Source organism: Oryctolagus cuniculus, chromosome 8, assembly GCF_964237555.1.
Source record: "Oryctolagus cuniculus chromosome 8, mOryCun1.1, whole genome shotgun sequence".
In the NCBI taxonomy this organism is placed as follows: Eukaryota; Metazoa; Chordata; class Mammalia; order Lagomorpha; family Leporidae; genus Oryctolagus; species Oryctolagus cuniculus.
In genome coordinates, this window is record NC_091439.1 from 118721986 (window position 1) to 118742944 (window position 20959).

A 20959-nucleotide genomic window follows, 5' to 3' on the forward strand; every position below is an offset into this window, starting at 1 on the left:
ACCAGCAGACTCCCAGAATTCCAGCAGAGGTCATCCAGACCACAAACCAGGACGAGGGCTGAGCGACTGGACTGAACACACACCGCGGCCACCCTCTCTTTCCCTCCTCTGGGGCTCTGGACACTTGTGGTAACTGCTCCTTCTGAGGGGCAGAGGGTACAACTCTGCAAACAACCACACCACCTGTTGGTGCAGACAACAGCATGGGGATGGGACAGACAGAACACACAGAAGTCCACACCGAATGTTTCCTTATTCCAGGACCCTCACCCACTCACAACATGGACATGGCACACCAGCACCCCCACTGTGGCCACAAACACCCATCTCAAGGCACACAGGCCACACAATCCAGCAGGTGCCACCCCTCCCCTGCAGGAGAATGGAGTGTGTGCTCCGCTTTGTTTGCACATTTGTGAAATACCCTGTAGGGGTTCCTCACGCTGTAGGGGTTTCTCACACTGTAGGGGTTCCTCAGGCTGCAGGGATTCCTCATGCTGTATGGATTCCTCACACTGTAGGAGTTCCTCACACTGTAGGGATTCCCCATGCTGTAGGGATTCCCCATGCTGTAGGGATTGCTCACGCTGTAGGGATTCCCCATGCTGTAGGGGTTCCTCACGCTGTAGGGATTCCCCATGCTGTAGGGGTTCCTCACGCTGTAGGGATTGCTCACGCTGTAGGGATTGCTCACGCTGTAGGGATTGCTCACACTGTAGGGATTCCTCACAAACACTGTAGGGATTCCTAACACTGCAGTGTTTCCTCACACTGTAGGGGTTCCTCACGCTGTAGGGATTGCTCACGCTGTAGGGATTCCCCATGCTGTAGGGGTTCCTCATGCTGTAGGAATTTGTCATTTTGTAGGAATCCTTGTGCTGCAAGAGCTCCTCATGCTGTAAGGGTTCCTCACACTATAGGGATTCCTCATTCTGTAGTGGTTCCACACGCTGTAGGGATTCCTCACAAACACTGTAGGGATTCCTCATGCTGTAGGGGTTCCTCACAAACACTGTAGGGATTCCTCATGCTGTAGGGGTTCCTCATGCTGTAGGGGTTCCTCATGCTGTAGGGGTTCTTCACACTGTAGGCGTTCCTCACAAACACTGTAGGGATTCCTCAGTCTATAGGATTCCTCATGCTGTAGGTCTTCTCACACTGTAGGGATTCCTCAGTCTGTAGGATTCCTCATGTTGTAGGGATTCCTCATGCTGTAGGTCTTCTCACACTGTAGGGATTCCTCACAAACACTGTAGTGACTCCTTAAAGTACTGTAGTTATTCCTCTTAAATCCTATGTTCTTTCCCCTGATAAGGATCAGGGTCCTCAGCCACACTGTTACACCCTGAGGTCCTTCCCTTGCCTCTGTTTTTATGTTTGCAAAGGAGAGACTGTAATTCTAGACTGAAACATGCCAAGTTAAAGGACAGTCTCTTGGGACCAATGCTGGGACATGGTAACCTAAGCCTCCACCTGCGGTACTCGCATCCCATATGGCACCAGTTCCTGTCCTGGCTGCTCCTCTTCCAATCCAGCTCTGTGTTATGGCCTGGGAAAGCAGTGGAAGATGGCCCAAGTGCTTGGGTCCCCACACCCATGTGGCAGACCCAGAAGAGGTTCCTGGCTCCTGGCTTTAGATCAGTGCAGCTCCGGTCATTGCCACCCTTTAGGGAGTAATCCAGCAGATGGAAGACCTCTCTCTTTGACTCTTCCTCTCTCTGTAACTGTGCCTCTCAAATAAATAAATAAAATCTTTAAAAAAAACTCAAAAGCTTGTATTGGAATAGAAGTTCCCACTGTTGTATGCTTTGGTACTTCATGCCCACCACAGCAGAGCAGGGCAGTGGACACACACACTGCTAGGCCTCAAAACCATTTCTGGTATAGAAAACAAAAGACAGTCTCTTTGCTGATAATCTATACTATTAAGGAGTGGGGGGGACAATGGTATGGTCACCACAGTTTTGCCATCATAATTCTGAAGACAGTAAGTGGGAGATAGAGTAAGTGTGAGAGTACTCAAACGCACTGATGAACAGAAGATGTGCAAGGAGGCTGCCCCGAGAAACCAGAGGTGCAGGTTCTTTAAGAAATCCAGACAGCTCTGGGCCTCCCCGGCTTAGCCTCAAGCAACCAGCAGTGAGGCCCACTTGTGCGTGCCTGGCCAGCTGCAGGTGGAGCACCTCCCAAGGGCTCAGCTGGGGCTTCAAGAGTGTGCACTTCCCCATTTGTAAATTTCAAAGCTGAATCCAAACCGCCCTGGCCATGGTTTCAGGGAAAGTCCAGTGACACAGTGAAGTGACTGATAAAGTCACCAGTGTGTGGCAATGACTTCCCGCCTTGCCTTATAACATCCTTGTAATATCACCATTGCACAAACACACAAAGTCATTCAAGATTTTATTAAATTACACAGGTATTACATACCACAGGCAATTGATAAGTCCAGAATTGCAGTAATACATGCGGGTGACCAAACAGCCATTTCCCCTCCCAAGTTCCAAGAAAAATCAGCTTTTTCCTGGTTCTCGCTCTGTACAGCCTTGGGGAGCCTTAAGCAAGCGAGTCCGGAGCAGAAAGCCAGAACAGGACCCCTGTGAGCTCCTACACCACCTGCAGTGCACTTTGTGCAGGTGACACAAAGATGACCCCAGGTCCTGCCCCCAAGGAAGCACCAGGGCCCAGCTCTCGTGCCCACCTCATTACTGGGTATGGGCCACTGAGACGAACACTTGTGCATCTCACCTGATTTAGCCCACAGGGCAGGGCCCACATCTGATCTGCCCTCTTAGCCCTGGCACAGGGCCTAGCCTTAACCCGTACACTCTGAAGCAACACAAGGGATGAATGTGGAGCCAAGGGGCACACAGCTCCCAGCTCCCACTGAGGCTAGACAAGCGGGGTCTCTGCTCTGCCTCTCTGCCTTATAGCAAGGCAACCAGAGGATGGGTCTCAGAGTAGAGGTTCAGGGGAGGAGACAAAGTGTGCCCACATAGCACCACCTCCAAGCAACAGGCAAGATGAAAACCATGAGCAAGTGCCTGGGATCGTCCTCAGCAACGTGCACAGACACCTAGAGGCCAACTCTACTCTAAGGCAACAGAAAATGATGATTCCTGTAAGAGAAGGTAATAAGCTTGAAAAGAATATCCGATGAGACAGGAATTCAAACCCACTATAAAGACGAGGAAAAGCACTGGGAACTTGGAAAGGCTCCCCTGTTTCAACCTTACCACTCAGCTTCTCACGGGACGGAAGAGTTGGAGGGCAGAGGGGCCCTTGTGGACTGTCATCAGAGAAGTCCCCAGGGCAACAGGAAAACAAGAAGTCCCAGCGGGAGAGGGGAACCAGCGCTGCTACTGACACCTGTATGCTGATGAAGAGACTTCCAGCCTCTGGTCACTCGGCCACTTCACCTTCCCAAATGAAAACGGCTGGGCCCAGGGACAGATATTTCAGAATAGATCTATTTTCAGACTGGACATTTTTCAGAAACTAAATTTAGCAAGCTTAAATTCTTTCTTAAAAATGCTATCCCATTAAGGCTTTAAAAGTAGGAAGTCTCCGTTGCATCACAGAGACAGAACACAGTGTTCTCTGATGGTGAGAAACCCAGGCCCCAGCAGGCACTGGCACCTGGCAGGTGCACACGTGGGGGCAGTGCTGCCAGGAAGACACGGATGTGTAAACAAAGGACTCGCACTCCAGACACCTGGACATCCACCTTCAGCGGCTGTGTCATCGTTTATTGTTAAAGAACCCATTTGGTAGTTTAATAGCAACGTTTTAATTTGCATTTTTGTTATCATTCATTAGTGATTCTAGCCATACCCCAAATGCTCACTGACCAAAATACTGACTCTTTCATAGATTTTCTATGAAATATACATCATCTGTTTTACGCTGTCATGAAAAAGTTACACATGAGAGGCACGGATCCCCCTAAAGCTGAGAACACGTATGCCCGAGCCCAGCTGCCCTGGGGCAGCTCTGCTTGCCAAGGCCCCGAGACCTTTCTGAGACTTTCCTTAGCTCTGTCAACCCACTCCCTTGTGGATTCTTGGTTGGTTTTTATTGTTCTTGTTGTTACTTTGACACTTCCAAAGTCCCTTCCTGTGCCACGATCAGCCCATACTTGTTTTAGCTTTTTCCTGGCATTGGCAAGAGTGCAACAGTTGGGGCTCTCACATCTGCAGCAGGTCTGCCAGGCAGTGCAGATGCACTGTCCAGCTTCCCAAGGACATCCACACCCTCTGTGGAACCCCAAGAAGGCCCCACAAAGGACACTTGCAACCCCTGGAGCCTGTGACTGTGTCCTATGTGGACAAGGGTCTCCAGACAAGGCAGTCACTGATACCGGAGAGTCTGACCTCACAGAGGCCCAACAGAGATTTCAGACAGACAGACAGACAGACAAGGAAAATACACACACGGCAGAGACAGCTGCTCAAAGACTGACACAGAGGTAGGAGGGATACAGCCTTAAGCCATGGAGTACCAGAGGCAGCAGAGGCCAGAGGCTCCTCCCGCAGGGCTCAGACCCTGACTCCAGACCTGCAGCCTCCAGAACGGGGTGAGACTGTGCTTCCATCTTGTCTCACCTCCTGGTGTAGAGCAATTTACTGGGGCCCCAGAAAGATAATCTTAACGTTCAAAAACATCAAAAAAGATACTGACCATAGAAAAACAGCCCCAAGACTTTGCAAGTAACTTTAATATTGAGTAAAAGAGGAATGATTGAATCCTATTGCATGTTGGATTATTATGTAACTACAACCAAATTATCAGATAATCTCATATTTTGAACACACGGACAAATCCTTAGAAAAGAATACAATGTGGAAAACACAGAGCAGCACATTTTGATTTTAAATCTAAGAAAAGGTACCTACAGTTACTTAGCGGTCACAGTATTATTGGTGAATATCAACATATTAATTCATGATTCTCTGTAATTTCAAAAGATTTAGCAGATTATATATTTATGACCAGAAAAAGAAAAGAAAATGTACAAAGTAGCCCAAAGAGTTTACAATTTCACAGGACATGGGGTAGAACAAAGCTCACCTTAAGAGGGAACTCCAGCCTCAAAAGACCTAACAAATGTAACAGAAGTTAATAGGGAGGAGACATCTGGTAGCGAAGGAAATACGTTGCCAGAGTTTACAATAAAATACTGACCTCTGAGTTCTGCCTATTCTTATTCACTGGGATAATGCTGAGCACTTTTCAAGAATATCTCACACCTAGAATGGAGGAAGAATGTTAAAGAAACCAAAAAAATGCTGGCAGGCAGAACCAAAAGAATGAGCTGCAAGCACTGTGGATAATTAATACTTTGAGAAGTATTTACAACACCATGCATTTAGATGTTACCCAATACGTGTAAGTATTCTCTTTAAAAAACATTCTAAAATGTGCTATGAGAAGGTATGCACATCTTGGCCTCTAGAGCTTTGCTGGGAGAAGACTGGGAGGGTGAGGTTCTTTGCAGGGCTCAGGAGCGAGTGGGAGTGGCTGCCCGGCCGACATCCCACGTGGCCCACTCCCTTCCCTCCAGCAGGGGCCCTGCTCTCCTCCAGCCCACGGGACCATGGGACCATGTGGCTGAGCCACACAGCTCCGGGAAGCTCACTCTTGGAAGCTGCGAGGCAGAGGGAGCCGTGGTTAGAGCCAAGGCAGATCCACCCTGCTGTGGAGTGCTGCAGCTCACACCTGCTGACACCTGTTTCTTCAGCTTCCCCTCCACTCCAGGCACTGGTAACGTGTCCCACCTCGCCCACACTAGCTCGTGTTTGGTCTTGGGACTTGGGGACAGAGAAGCACAGTGCCACAGCCAGTGACAGCAGTCTCATAAGAAGTGTGGAAGGAGCTGATAAGCCACGAGTGTGTGGCGTGTGACAATATCTGGTAATCTTAATACTGGATGAACACCCAAGAAGTCCTTCATGAGTTTATTAAATTATACCAGTGTCATGTGCCACACATAACTGACATTCAGAACAGCAGTAATCAATGCTGGTTCCCAAGCAGCTGTTCCCCTCCCAAGCTCAAGAGAGCCCCAGTTCTCATCTCCTCTGCACGGCCTCTGAGGTACCTGGGGCCACTCAGCTTGGAGGGCAGGTCAGGGTCGTCCAGACCCAGGATGACAGGCCCCGGACTCCTGCCGGGAGCTGGTCTACCCTGAGGAGCTGTGAGATGGAGTGGACTGGACAATGCCTGACAAGTCCATTCCCTGCGAATACAAAACGGGAACCCAGAGAGAGCCTGTCAGCTGAGACCACACCTGGCTTCTCCTCTCCCTGGGCCACCCCCTTGCTGGTGATGGCGGCAGGTGGCAGAGACTAAGTGATTGCCAGCAAACCCCCAACACCCTCCTCCAAGCTCTCCCCTCTCACGTTAGCTGACCATGAGGTCTCACTAATGGCCACGGCGGAGCCACAGTGTGCTGAGGGCTAGAACCGCCACATTAGGGGAGGCCCCTGCTGTGAATGTTAGGGCCATCCATGTGCCTCACGAAAAGAGGAACAGGGGTCTCTCCTGCTGAAGCCTGCCGCCCTGTCCCTGGCTGACATCACAGCCAGGAGCAGGGTATATCAAGAGAGGTCCCAAGGGGTGGGAAGCCAGCCCCCGGGGACTTTCTTATGGCACCCTTACTGCAGGATAGACCAGGACTGGAGTTGTTTTGTGTAGGACTTTACGTTAGGCAAGATCAAAGGCTTTCTGATACAAACCACTCAGGAAGTCAGCATTCACAGATGCGTGTTCACTCTCCAGGCAAGGGCTGATGGGTGCCAGGGCCAGCAGTGCTCCAGGTACTTGGGATACAGCAGTGACCGACCCCAGGGGACATAACCCCAGTCCTCACGGAGGACTTCCACCCTGCAGGGTTGACTTCCAGCCACACAGCCCACCCACTGGCCATGGCTCCACCAGACCTCAGACAAGCAACGTGGCCTCATCCACAATGTGCCGCTCACAGCAGCACGACCTCCCAGGCTGTGCAGAAATTAATTAAGTAACTCCGGCAACACACTGAGCAGAGTGCATGAGGACTCAGACAATGCTCCTCATTATCAGGCAAACACAACGAATTATATGGTGCATGAGAAGGCCACAAGGAAGCGAGGGGTCACAGGGCACTCCAGGGAAGGTCAGATGAGAGGGGAAGAGAGTTGCAAGGAAGCCACAGGGAGCAACTGCCACCAAGGCCCTCAGCCCAGGGCACAGCTGGCTGATGGGGCCACAGCCAGAGGCTGCAGGACGACAATGCAGCACGGTGCAGACCACCACTCACCACTGCCTGGCTCTGAGCGAGATGCCGATGTGGCTGGGCCTAAAGGACCCCTCACTCTGCCTGCAGAGTGCCCTCGCAGGCCCTTCTCTGCTCAGACACAGGAGTCACGAGGGAATGGGACAACACTGCACACACTGCCTTGCCATCCACTGTCTTCAGTCCAGAGAGCAAGACTTTCTTTGTGTGACTTCCATCATTTAGTGGAGGTGGTTTTTTTTTTTTTTTATAACATGGCCACATGGCTACATCATAACAAATGTATCCTCCTGTTGCTACTACTGTCCAATATTTTCCATGAAACAAAGCTGTGTGGACATCTATTTTGCTAACTTCTTGTAATTTCATGATTATTTCCTTAGGATAACTTTCCAGAAGTAAAATTTCTTGGACTGCAAAGAAGGGTTGCTTAACTAAGTTCTGTCACTCAAAAGAGGAAAGCACCAGAGAACTAAGTAAGGCTAAACTGAAGAGCTGTGTGGCTTATCTTTGTGATAACCTAGAACATCCTGTTTCATACCCAGAAACTTGGTGTGGTAAACTGCCCATGACAGGTATTTGAAACTACAACTTTAAACTGTTAATGAAGATTTCTGAATTATCTATAGATTCTTTTTTTTTTACTTTTTTTATTTTTTGACAGACAGAGTGGACAGTGAGAGAGAGAGACAGAGAGAGAAAGGTCTTCCTTTTCTGTTGATTCACCCCCCAATGGCCACTGGGCCATCCTCCACTGTACTCCCAGGCCACAGCAGAGAGCTGGACAGGAAGAGGAGCAACTCGGACAGAATCCGGCGCCCCCACAGGGACTAGAACCTGGGGTGCTGGCACCGCAGGTGGAGGGTTAGCCTAGTGAGCTGCGGCGCTGGCCATCTATAGAATTCTATATGAAGTTTTGAACAGAGCTAGAAAAACAGATGTTCAGAAATTTGTTCAGAATCTGTCAAAATATTACAAAGAATGTCATAAGAATGGAAATTATCTTTAAAAATGCCAAGGTTTTATATTAAACACAAGCAGAAAATGTATACAGCCCAGTGACATGTGCATAAGGCTGCCTGTCTCAATCACACATGCCACAAAGGAGCAATGGGTGAAGGCACATGACATGGTAAGGAGCTATGGGCTGTGGATCTGCTCATTCATGCTGTTGTCTGTGGACTGGGGCAGTCTGAAGCCCTGGCAGACCTTGGAGGACCAACTGCCAATTGCCTGCATCGCACCTTCTGCCAGCACCAAGGACAGAGCCTGGCACCTGGGCAAGAGGTGGCTGAGGAGCAAGTGCAGGGTTCGTGCCCGGGCAGCATGGTGAAGGGAGAGGAGGGTGACTTCCTTCCAGCACCAAGGGCCTGGGAAACATGCCATGGGGAAGCAGCACCCCAGCTAGATCTGAAAGAATGATTATGAGGGGAAAACAGAAAAGAGAAATCACTAAGCGTGGCAAAACCATGGAGTCCTGAGGGTGTGCAGCCAAGTCTGGGGACAGGGAGCAACGCAGAGCAGCAGGACCGGTGGGAGAAGGGAGGTGATGATGAGCACACAGCGAAGCAAGCTCAGGCCTGGAGAGCCCAACCTGACATGCTGGGCAGTCTGATGCCCCTCCCCATTCACTATCGGGATGGGTGCAGTCCCGTGAGCCAGCAGTCAGGATGACTGGGGCAAGGCCCCTTCCTCACAGGCTGCTGTTCTAAAGGGGCAGGCTGGGGGACATGGAGGGCATTGAGGGTGAGGGGCTGTCTTCCCATCAGTGCACAGAGAACCCACCGAGCCGCTCTGTGGGTCTGGGGAGACTCACTGACAGAGTCTGTGAGCTTCTGCAGGGTGAGCAAGTACCTCTTCCAGTAGAGTGAGATGTGAGAAAGAAGAGAGGACTGGGGCTGTGGGCTGAGACATCACAGACAGCCTCATGTCCTGGCTCTGCGCTGGTGTGAGAGGCCACCCATAAAACCACTCTGGGTTTCACTTCCAGCCCAGTACTGGATGAATTACATGCACTATTCAACACTCTGCTGCCCTGCAGGCTCATGCTAGGAGAGTCTGTCCAGCTGACAGCTTGTGGGAGTGTTCTGGGCATGTTTCAGGTGGGCTGTGCAAAGCTGTGGTGCTCAGTAGGTGAGGGGCATTAAGTGCCATCAACTCTGGACGTTTTCAACCTGTGATGGTCGCAGAGTGGTCAGCCTGAATTGGTTCAAGGTGCTTCTGTACCTGCAGGGCATTCACATGCTGCAACACACACCGTGGGAAGTCACAGCCCTCACACTAGCACAGGTTTGCTGGGCATTCGCACACCAAGACCAGCAGGTCAGACACTCAGCCATCTTGGCCTGTGCACAGGGTGCACTCACAAATCCACACGTGCCTGTGGTACAGACATGGAGACGCGGCTCCAGCACACACACAGCCCACCAGCTCGTGGTGGAGCTGGACCCTCCTGTGGGTTTTGTTTTTTTTCAAAGTCTACTACAAGACACATTCATGAAAAATTGCTGTGTATCTGTGCAACTGTGACACATCACACAATCCATCCCCTCACGTGAGAACATCTTGCAGGATTAAGCACCAGGAAAACGGTTTTCTTCAGTGGAAAACGGGCATGCAGTGGCCACCCTGATAAAATGATCGAGTGAGGGCTTGTACCTTTCGGTTTTGTTGGCTTCACTGTCAAGAAGCTCAGAGTTGAATGTGACACCTGGAGAATTACACCAACCCTCTGGCTACCATACATGTCTGCTCCGATTTTCCAGTTTATTAGCATTTCTGTCCTGTGTATCTGTGGTTACGGTGACTCAAAAACTTTTTGAAGAGGAGTGGCAAACAGACCTACAGATAAGTAAAAGGAGACTAAATAAGAAGTGCTTGAGGGTCCCCACACAGGAGGCTCCAACTGTCAGCGCCATCCTCAGTGCTTTGCAGTCATCACTCACTGCATCCTCACAGGAACCCTGTCAATCAAGATTCTATCTGTCCCTCTTTTCACGATGAGGAAACGGAGATACAGGGAGGCCAAAAAAATCGCCCAAGGCCCCTCAGCTGCCCAGGCAGTGTGACGGCAGAACCCACACTCTTAGTCACCACCTTATGCTGCCAGCATAAAAAGCTGCTTGTCGGCGTTGTGCAAAAATAGCAGGACAAATGTTCATTAGGCACCAGCGGACTTTGTATGCGTGTATGTTACCCGGCTTAAAACATTTCCTCGGAGGGCCTGAGGGGATTGTTTCCTTTTTTTTTTCTTTCATGCACAGTCTGGGACTTCATTTAAAGACAATAAACAGATAGGATCACAAGGTTACTTTTTAAAATTTTTCTACAGATGGGCTGACTCCACATGCTTATTCCCTTTTGAAAAGGGCTGATTTAATCTTCTTTTCCTTCCCTGTGGATGCACACAAGTAGCCCAGATAAAAATGGTATCTGACACAAACAAACCTTGCAACGGGAGCTTTTGCGTGGGCTTTCCTAGAACCCGTTTGCTTTGTCAGGGGCAGAAAACGCAGGCCCCAGGAAGAGCTTCCCGGCTTCCGTAAGGGAAAACGTAGGGCAGGGACAGTGCAGGCACAACTTGGTCCAGCTTCCGATGCCAGAAGACCAGGTGTCCCCAGCCACACGGCGCCTTCTCTCCATGCAGGCAGTCGCGAGTTGTGCCTTTCCTTAACTAACGCCACCCGCAAGAGGTTGTGGGACGACTGTGACGACCCCAAGCCTTGTGTCTCTTCCATCTTCTCCCCCGAAGCTTGCTTTGCTCAAGCTTTCAACATATAAAGTTCTAGTCTCAAGGAAGGTGTCCTGCTCCTCACTGACCCTACCACTCTGTCAAGGGCTGTGGGACGTGGTGACTGCCAGGACGTGGGCAGCGCAGCCTCAGTCTGAGCATGGGCAGGGAGTCCTCATGGTCTTCCTGGGCAAACACACAGGCGTCTCTGTAAGTGTCACTGTCACCTGCAGAATGGACATATGGGGGTCTCTGTGATGGTACTGTCACTTGCAAAGCAGACACACAGGGGTCTCTGTTACTGTCACTGTCACCTGCAGAGCAGACACACGGGGTCTCTGTTACTGTCACTGTCACCTGCAGACACATGGTGGTCTCTGTTACTGTCACTGTCACCTGCAGAGCAGACACACAGGGGTCTCTGTAACTGTCACTGTCACCTGCAGAGTGGACATACGGGGGTCTCTGTGATGGTACTGTCACTTGCAAAGCAGACACACGGGGGTCTCTGTTACTGTCACTGTCACCTGCAGACACACGGGGGTCTCTGTTACTGTCACTGTCACCTTCAGGGCAGACACACGGATGTCTCTGTAACTGTCACTGTCACCTTCAGGGCAGACACACGGATGTCTCTGTAACTGTCACTGTCGCCTTCAGGGCAGACACACGGGGGTCTCTGTTACTGTCACTGTCGCCTTCAGGGCAGACACACGGGGGTCTCTGTTACTGTCACTGTCGCCTTCAGGGCAGACACACGGGGGTCTCTGTAACTGTCACTGTCGCCTTCAGGGCAGACACACGGGGGTCTCTGTTACTGTCACTGTCGCCTTCAGGGCAGACACACGGGGGTCTCTGTTACTGTCACTGTCGCCTTCAGGGCAGACACACGGAGGTCTCTGTAACTGTCACTGTCACCTTCAGGGCAGACACACGGGGGTCTCTGTAACTGTCACTGTCACCTTCAGGGCAGACACACGGGGGTCTCTGTTACTGTCACTGTCACCTTCAGGGCAGACATACAGGGGTCTCTGTAACTGTCACTGTCACCTGCAGAGTGGACACACGGGGGTCTCTGTACCTGTCACTGTCACCTTCAGGGCAGACACATGGGGGTCTCTGTCACTGTCACCTGCAGAGTGGACACACGGGGGTCTCTGTACCTGTCACTGTCACCTTCAGGGCAGACACACGGGGGTCTCTGTTACTGTCACTGTCACCTTCAGGGCAGACACACGGGGGTCTCTGTAACTGTCACCATTACCTGCAGAGCGGACACATGGGGGTCTGTGTCACTGTCACCTTCAGGGCAGACACATGGGGTCTGCTGTGACTGTCACTGTCACCTCCACAGCAGACACACCATGAGCAGTGGCAGGGGGAGGTGTACTCTCCCAGGAGCAACTGGGGCCCTCTGTGGAGAATGAATGAGCTGTCCGTTGTCTCTCCTGGAGCCCCAAGTGAGGTACAATCTGAGGAAACCATGAGCTGCTCACAGAGAGAGCTTCTTCAAAGGCAGATGAAGACAGTGCATAAAGAAAACACAAGTGGTGGATTACATCTGAGCTTTGATTGCCTTTGTTGTGTGCTCTTTGTGCCTGCAGTCCCTGAAGTTTATCCCTGGAGGAAAAGTGGTCAAGAGCAGATGCAGGACTTCAGACAGGGTCTCATCCCAAGAACCCCACACCTGGTCTTGTGATGGTGGGTGTCCTTGTCAGGAATTCACAAGATTGCCACACTCAGTTTCTCTACACACAGATACCTAGAAAACAACGAAACTCACTGATGAAGTGGGCATCAGCTAGCAATCCTTCCGTGGAGAAAAATAACTAGTAAGTAACTCTACGATTCCCTGAGAATAATTTTTAACTGCAAGAAACGTCTTGCCCACTAACTTCCTGTATGGTACCCATAATTCTTTTTTAACTAACATGTTGGCAATGCTTTGCATATGACTCCCATCTGGCCAAAAATGATGAATCATAGTTATTTTTATTGTCTCCGATGAATGACCGTGGTGTATCCATTCCAAGGGTCGAAATACATTTAATTAATTTCCTTTTCAAATCTATAATCAAAGCGTACATCATTCGACTCCTTGGACAGCTGCGAAGTCATGAGGTTTTTCCTTGAACATAGTTAGAAAAGAATCATGGCAATTCTTCAATTTTAGCATTATGGGGGATAATGTGCTAAAAGCAGAGATGATGTATCCTCTAACACTTGAAAATATTAGAGCTCTCTCATTTCAAAATTGGTTGGATTATGGGTACACACAATCCAAAAGGATTTAGATGCAGCAAAGCACATTTCTTTTTGCTTTTAATACTTAATTTAGAATTTCTACCAATTTCCAAAATGAGCCAGATGAAAACAGAAGAAGCAATTGATCTCCACAGGAGGACATATGTACATCACTGGGGAGAACAGAGACAGTGCAATCTGAATTCCATAAAAATAAAGAACAGTCTCTCAACCCATGTAAAACAGAGTATAACCTAAGGAGCACAAAACACGGAAAAGAAATGCATAGGTGCACTTCTCTCTGAAGAACGCCATTTCAATAGTGATAAATGCCAAGTTCTTTGAGAAGTCACAAATGTTTGACATTCTGAAAAGTGGGCTTAGAATGCTTTTCTACGAAAAGTCTCTAAGGTGAGAAAACTTGCATCTTAATTACTTCATCCCTTTGACTTCCATGACATGGTGCACTAATTTACACCTTACACGCAGTAGATGGTAAAGTAAGTCATTCCACACCGCCAGGCTTCTGGGCCAAGAGCATGGGGGTGAGGAGGGCCCCTGGGGGGGGGGGGCAGGCAGGGTCTGGGGCTGCATTGGGAGACCTGGAAGAATGGACTGGCATTTCTTGGGTGGGAGTCTGAAGTGGGAGGTGGGGGGTGAGGGCAGGATCAGCCCCTGCTTCCTCTCCCAGACCTGCTGCCAGATGTGGAGTCCATAATACTCTAAATTGTTCCCTTCCAAGTGATGAAAAAGCCATGCTATGTAAAAGGAAACGGTGCACACACTCTACAATTATTACTGAAGCCCATCTGTGATTCACCCCACTGCCTGCACAAGACAATTTTGCTGCTGGAAAATCTTGGTTAAATACATTTGAAAAAAAACACCAGAGTGGCTTGACCTGCCAAAAATCAGCCTTTTTCATCATTTCGCCATCTTTTGCTTTGGTTACCTATTAGCTTTCACAGAGAATCTGAGGTAAAATGAAAATGGTGCTTTAATGTCCATTAATCTCAGGCCAAAACGTGTTCCCGGGCATGTCGGGAGCTGCTAGGTCAGGCCGGGGCTCCCTGGGGCTGTCCCTATCTCCCCCAGAGCGCTCACTGCTGTGTCCCAGGCTGTGACCCATGGGAACCCCCCCCCCCGGAACCGCCCCCCCCGCCCGCCCCGGTCCCGTCCTCCGCCCCACGCTTAACCTCGCCTCTCCGGCCTCGGTCCAGAAGGGCAGAAACTAGGCTGTGCTCTGGGTCTCCAGCTCTGAGACCACCCGCAGCGGGGCTGGCGACTCAGTCTACACAGGGGCCAAACTGATCGCTTTATCTGTAGGGGATAGGAAGCAGTGGCGATGAGGGTCTCCAATCCCAAGCCCAGCGAGTGGCCGAGGAGGAGAGGAGCCCTTCCCGCAAGGAGCAGGAAGCGCGGGCATGCAAGGAGTTCCCACGCGTGCGGCCGGCCCGCGTGCGCTGCCGGCGACCCTCCTCCGCTTTCGGGGCGCCCCGCCCGGCCCCCTCCTCACTGCCTCTAACTCTTCCTCTCTGTGCCCACACCCAGATCCCAAGTCCAGCCCTCCTGGCCCAGGCAAGGCTAGGGTGGGAGAGACGCCCCCGCGCCCCCAGCCACACCTGGCCCGCGCCCGCCGCCCCCCACCCCCTGTAATAATCACATCCTCGTTATTTCTCCCGCAAGCGTTCGCGAAGGAGCCGAGAACAGCAACAGCCGCTGCCGGGGGAGGCTTAGTTACAAAACCCTGCGCTGGGTAGCGCCTCGCTTAGCAACCGCCCCTAAAAAAGCCCCCGAGCTCCTCGTGCGCACTTGGAGAACCGGGCGGCGGCCACCCCCTCCCGGCGCGCACCCTCGGCCCCCTTTCCGAGCCGGCAGCGGAAACCCGCGCAAGTGGCCCCTCCCGGTCTCCCTGGCCCGTCTCGTTCACCCCCGGTCCCCGTGGGTCTCCACCTGGGCTGCGAGCAGGGGCTTGCAGGTCGCTGGCCGCTGCCGCCCCCACTCCCTCACAGCAGCCCCGCCGGCGCCCCCACCCCGCGGGACCGAGCGTGGAATTTCACACCTCCGCGACACTCGCTGGGCGCCCGCTCCGGCTCCTGGCAGCCGAGGGTCTGCCGTGCCCGGCCCTGGCCGGCTACGCGCAGCCCAGCCTCGCTGCCCCCACCTTCCGGGTCCCCTGGCTCGGTTCGGGCGACGCATCCCTCAGCCGCCCCCGCCCCCCACCCTGCCGCCCGCGCAGGGTCCCCGTGGATCGGTCACGCCGCGCTGCGCTCTCCTCTGCCCGACGGCTCTCGCCGCCCGGCCTCCCGGTCCCTGCGCCCTGGTCCCCCCGGCCCCAGGCGGCTCGCACCTTCCTCAGGGCGGACATCCTCAGGCGCTCCTAGTTCAGCAGGTGCAGCGCGACATGGCGAGGTGACCACCGCTCAGGCCGAGCTGCGCACGGGGCCCTGCCGCCGACTCCAGACGCTCGCGGGTAGGGGGTCCGCGCGCCTGCCCACTGTCCGTCCGTCGGTCCGTCCGTCCGTCTGTCCTCAGCCGCCGCCGCTGCTACCGCTGCTGCCGCCGCGCGCTCCGACCGCGCTCGAGCCCGGCGCACTGTCGGTCCTCACGGCCGGCGCCTGCGCACTCGGCGCCCGGGGAGGCACCGGCGCACTGGGGGGCGGCCGGCGCGCGGCTCCATCTGGGGAAGGGCCGGGCGCCCGCGCGCCTCCGGGGGAGCGCCCAGGCCGCGACGCGGCGGCCGCTCCGGAGCCCGCCCCCCGCCGGCGCCCAGCGTGCACGGCCGGGGAGCGCGCGGACCGCCCCCTCCCCCGCCGCCGCGCGGCGGCCGGCCCCAACTGTTGCGCGCGGAGCTGCGGGTCACCTGGGGACAAGCGGGACGGGGGCGCCGGGGTGGGACCCATTGGTCTGGCAGCTGCGCGCACGGGCCGGAGCTCTGGGCGCCGAAAGTTCGCCGGGAAGCCGACACGCACCGCTCAACGCCTGGAAGGGGTAGCCCACGCCGGCCGCGGTCAGAGTCACGGGCGCATTCGTGCGCGGACTCCTGTGGTGAGCGGTCCGCACATCTCCTGACCCACATGGCAGCGACAGTACACCGGGAGAGTGGCGCGCTCCGTTCTGGGGAAGGCTCCAGCGTGCGCATCCTGCCGCGCCTCCACTGCCGCGCCGACCGGCCTGAGCGGGTCGCGGTTGCCTCGCACGAGGTAGGGAGACCCCCACCAACAGCACTGTCTGGTGGGACGCAGGGAGAGCCTCAGATTGGGTCCGCCGCCCCTGGTTCGCCGTCAGCAGCTCTACATCGTGAGAGCCACGGAGTGGGAAGGAGAGCAGATCCCGGAGAGGGCGACAGCCCCGCGGCAGCCCGGGAAAGTTAGCGACCCGGCCACGTGGGGCAGACCCTCCGGAGCCCACTGCCCCAGAAAAGGAACCGCCGGCCCTAGCTGGGCGCGCAGGGGCGCGTTGGTCTCTCCCCGGGTACCGGGGAGCTGACCTTGGTTTCAGTTCGCACGGAGTGATGGACTTCACAATTTTAATGTGCCCTGAAGTTTAAAGGCGGTAAGAGATGTGAATCATACCGAGGATGTTTGCAGAGCAATAAATACGGGATACAAAATGGGGAGGGAAGCAGAAAATCAGAAATATTTGGAGTGGGACAAAATGACCTTTCCCTGAAATTCCAAGATTTTTAAAGAAAACAAATCTCCGTAAGATTTTTTTTCTATAATCCATCCCTCAAGTAAAATTCAAGCAGTTCTTTTTCAAAACACAGTGCTGAAGGCCTGCAAAGATGAATAAAAGTTCTGACTTCCACCCAGGCTCTCCTCAGTGTCCTCAGCTCGTCCAGTTTGTCTCCACTGACAAAACCTGGTACATTTTGTGTGCCACACTTCATTCAATATCTAGATTTTAGGCCAATTTTTTATTTTGAAATTTGCTTCTTCTCCACTTCCCTGCTCTCCATGTTGGTCCCCTTTCCTCTTTTTAGACATTTATGGAATCTTTCACGGAACAGCAAGCGCAGAAACAACAGAGTGCCCCTCTTACACTCAATGTGCAAGCAAAACAGTGAAAGGGCCTCGTGGAGCTTTCAGTCCAGAGGGAGGCAATTGAAAAGTTACACACAAATGGAGTTACTTCTCTGGAGGAAAGACACAGAGTGCATGTGGAAGGGGCAGCCGCTGTCCCATGGCTTGGGATGTCCGGGAGGAGCTCTCAGAAGTGGTTACAAGTAAGCTAGGGTTTTTATTTATTTATTTATTTATTTATTTATTTTATTTTTTGACAGGCAGAGTGGACAGTGAGAGAGAGAGACAGAGAGAAAGGTCTTCCTTTGCCGCTGGTTCACCCTCCAATGGCCACATGCAGGTTCTGAGGCTAGGATTGGAGTGCAGATGTATTTGGGAGATTGATCCAGAAAATGAGAGGAGGCAGGAAGAGTGAGGCAGAACAGGAAGAAAAGTTCATGGAGGATGCATTAGCAAGCTGGTCTAGCCAGAAGGCATCCAGGGCTCAGTCCTGCTGAGTCTCCGAATTGGACACCCAGATATTTCCCTGTGGACTACTGTTCCCCAATGATTGATTGTTCTCCCTTACTTCGTCAGCAATGCTAATGGCTTCAAAGAGACCAGGGGTTTGAGGTGGAGGCAGGTGAGCACGTGGGGACGTTGTCATACAACCACAACTGAAGGCAGAGGTCAGCACTTGTCACAGCCCTGGGAGGAAGGAGACCTGGCAAGAAGAGGGTTCCAGAGAAGCAAGACATGTTATGGACACATAAATGTCACAGCTGTCCAAGGAAGCAGGGGCTGCAGACAGAATGACAGGACTAGGTGCTTCTTTCCAGACCTCAACAGTCAGAAAAGCCAGAAATGCATGAGCAAGGAGAGTTGTGCAAATGTGGCTGGACAAGAAGACAGGATTTCAGAAGTTCGTGAGGACTTTAACTGAATGAAATTCAGCACAGGATTTTGAGCAGGGTAGTGAGGTTTTGTTTTGTTTTTCTCACAATCATGTTATTTTCCACAAAGGCAGTTTTGTTTCTGCCTTGGAACTCTGTATACCTTTGATTTCCTTTTCTTGTCCTATTGCATTAGCTAGAATTCCCACACCATGTTGAAAAGCAGTGGTGAGAGAGGATACCCTAAGCTTGTTCTTGAGTTTAGTGGTAAAGTTTTCTCACCTTTAAGTGTGATGTGGGGTTTTTGTAATGTTTGGTAGTAGGTTGAAGAAGTAACCCTCTCTTTATACTTGGCTGGGAGGCTTAAAAATTTTTTTTTTATCATGAACATGCTGGATTTTGTCAAATGCTTCCCTTATGTCTGTTGATAGGAGTTCAAGATTTCTTTCTTCTGTTCCATACTGATGTGATGGATTACATCCATTAACTTTTTTAGTGGACACGAGATTGAGATTTTTACAAAACTAACTGCAGCCATGAATAGAGCTGGTGGTGAGGTAGAAGTGAGAAAACAAGAGTGGGATTGGGGAGCCCAGCTGAAAACCCCTGGAAAATCCTGGTCAGAGATGACCAAGACAGAGAGGGCAGTGAAAGGAGGAAGTGAACAGAACAGACACCCTTGGTGTGACTTCTTTGGGTGGGCTATGCAGGAAGAGGGAGAGTAGGTGATGATTCCCAAGTCCATCCCATCAACTGGGTCACAGTGTATTCTTGGGGGACTGTAGGTCACCTGAGTACCAGGTGTGCTAAGCTGGTGACCTGGGGGGCCTGGGGAATTTTAGCAGAAGGCACAGGGCAGGGATAGAGTGGAACACATACTGGGTCACAGGTCAAGTGAAAATAGCAGACACTGGCCTTGTAATCAACTTTCTCAAGCTCTGATGAGAAAAGAGATGGAGGAAACAGGCCCGGAGGAGCCTATCTGTGGTTCCGGGGAAGACTATGGTGAGGTGGGAAGGGCCACAGCCCAGGCTCCAAGCACAGAACAAGTTCCTTCTGCCTCCTTCTGCTGTCTCACTCCTGTTCCAGCACCAAGCTGATCACAATTCAGATGGACTCAGGGCATGGATGTGCACTGTATGTCCCAGTGACCCTCCACTACTGCAGACTGCACTCAGGGTACGTGCTGCATCTCAGTGACCCTCCACTACCCAGACCACACATGGGGTGTGTGCTTGTCTCAGTGACCCTCCACTACCCCAGACCACACACGGGATGTGTGCTGTGTCTCAGTGACCCTCCACTACTGCAGACTGCACACGGGGTGTGTGCTGTGTCTCAGTGACCCTCCACTACCCCAGACCACACACGGGGTACGTGCAGCATCTCAGTGACCCTCCACTACCCAGACCACACATGGGGTGTGTGCTGCTTCTCAGTGACCCTCCACTACCCAGACTGCACACGGGGTGGTGCTGCTTCTCAGTGACCCTCCACTACTGCAGACTGCACATGGAGTGTGTGCTGTGTCCCAGTGACCCTCCACTACCCCAGACCACACATGGGGTGTGTGCTGCTTCTCAGTGACCCTCCACTACCCAGACTGCACACGGGGTGGTGCTGCTTCTCAGTGACCCTCCACTACCGCAGACTGCACATGGGGTGTGTGCTGTGTCTCAGTGACCCTCCACTACCCCAGACCACACACGGGGTGGTGCTGTCTCCCAGTGACCCTCCACTACTGCAGACTGCACACGGGGTGTGTGCTGTGTCTCAGTGACCTTCCACTACCCAGACCACACACGGGGTGTGTGCTGTGTCCCAGTGACCCTCCACTACTGCAGACCACACACGGGGTGGGTGCTGTGTCTCAGTGACCCTCCACTACCCCAGACCACACATGGGGTGTGTGCTGTGTCTCAGTGACCCTCCACTACCCCAGACCGCACACGGGGTGGTGCTGTCTCCCAGTGACCCTCTACTACCCCATTTCCCAGGCCCCCCAGACAGGTCTACATTCAGTCTCCAATTTCCCCTGCAGTTCTATGATTCCCATCAAGCCTTTGCCTCTATCACTCCAACAAAATTACTGTAACTGCTGAGCAGCCCACCTGCTCCTTACCAGGCCTCGCTAGGAGCCACGGACACCTGAGAGGCACAGCTTCGGTCCTGGCAGCCACCTGCGGGGCGCCCCTGTGCCCAGGCTGTGGCCTTCTGCGGGCCAGGGTCAAGGCTACAGCCGCTCACCGCCTGGCCTCGCGCTCCTCCCTCACGGCCTCTCTCTTGGACCCGCAGCACCCGCCTTCGGGCTCCAGACCCTCCCGGCCCACGCGCACCAACTGGAAGACCTCCGCGCCCCATTCCCGTGACGCCCGCGGCTGCTGCTGCCTGCGAGGCCGCATGCTCTGAACACTATCTGACGATGCGGGTTCCAGGCGAGGTCTGCAAGGGCAAGAAGCCCAGGGCAGTGGAGACCGCCGGGCCGCTGCCGCCTCCGCCCTGCAGGCGCTCGTGGGCTGGTCGGGCGCATGGAGGACGCCCCCAGGCGGAGGGGGCGGCGGGTTCGCGCGCTTCTCGGGCGCCGGAGCGTCTCGCTCCTCTTTCCCGAGACACTGTTCCCGACGCTCGCCCCCGGAGTCGCCACCGAGAGGAGCAGGGGCCGGCCCCGACAGCCAGAGTGCCGCCCACCCGCGCTCCAGAGCTCTGGAGCCACCTGCGGCCGCCTCGCCTTCCCTCCGCGCATGCTCCGCGGGAAGCTCCCAGAGGCGGGTCTCAAGGTCTCGGGGCACGCCCATGGAGGCCGCAGGAGCCAATC

At 53.2% G+C, this 20959-nt stretch overlaps 1 protein-coding gene across 2 annotated transcripts in view; it reads right to left on the reverse strand.

Moving 5' to 3' along the window:
* DLGAP2 (DLG associated protein 2) overlaps nucleotides 1-15930 on the reverse strand; it is a 583372-nt gene extending 567442 nt beyond the window's left edge. For both annotated transcript variants that reach the window (XM_070047249.1, XM_070047250.1), the window contains exon 1: nucleotides 15598-15930. In XM_070047249.1, coding sequence (XP_069903350.1) covers nucleotides 15598-15615 — 18 coding nt within the window. In that variant the 5' untranslated portion in view covers nucleotides 15616-15930. The remainder of the gene's footprint in view (nucleotides 1-15597) is intronic.
* Between the last annotated feature and the right edge of the window lie 5029 nt (nucleotides 15931-20959).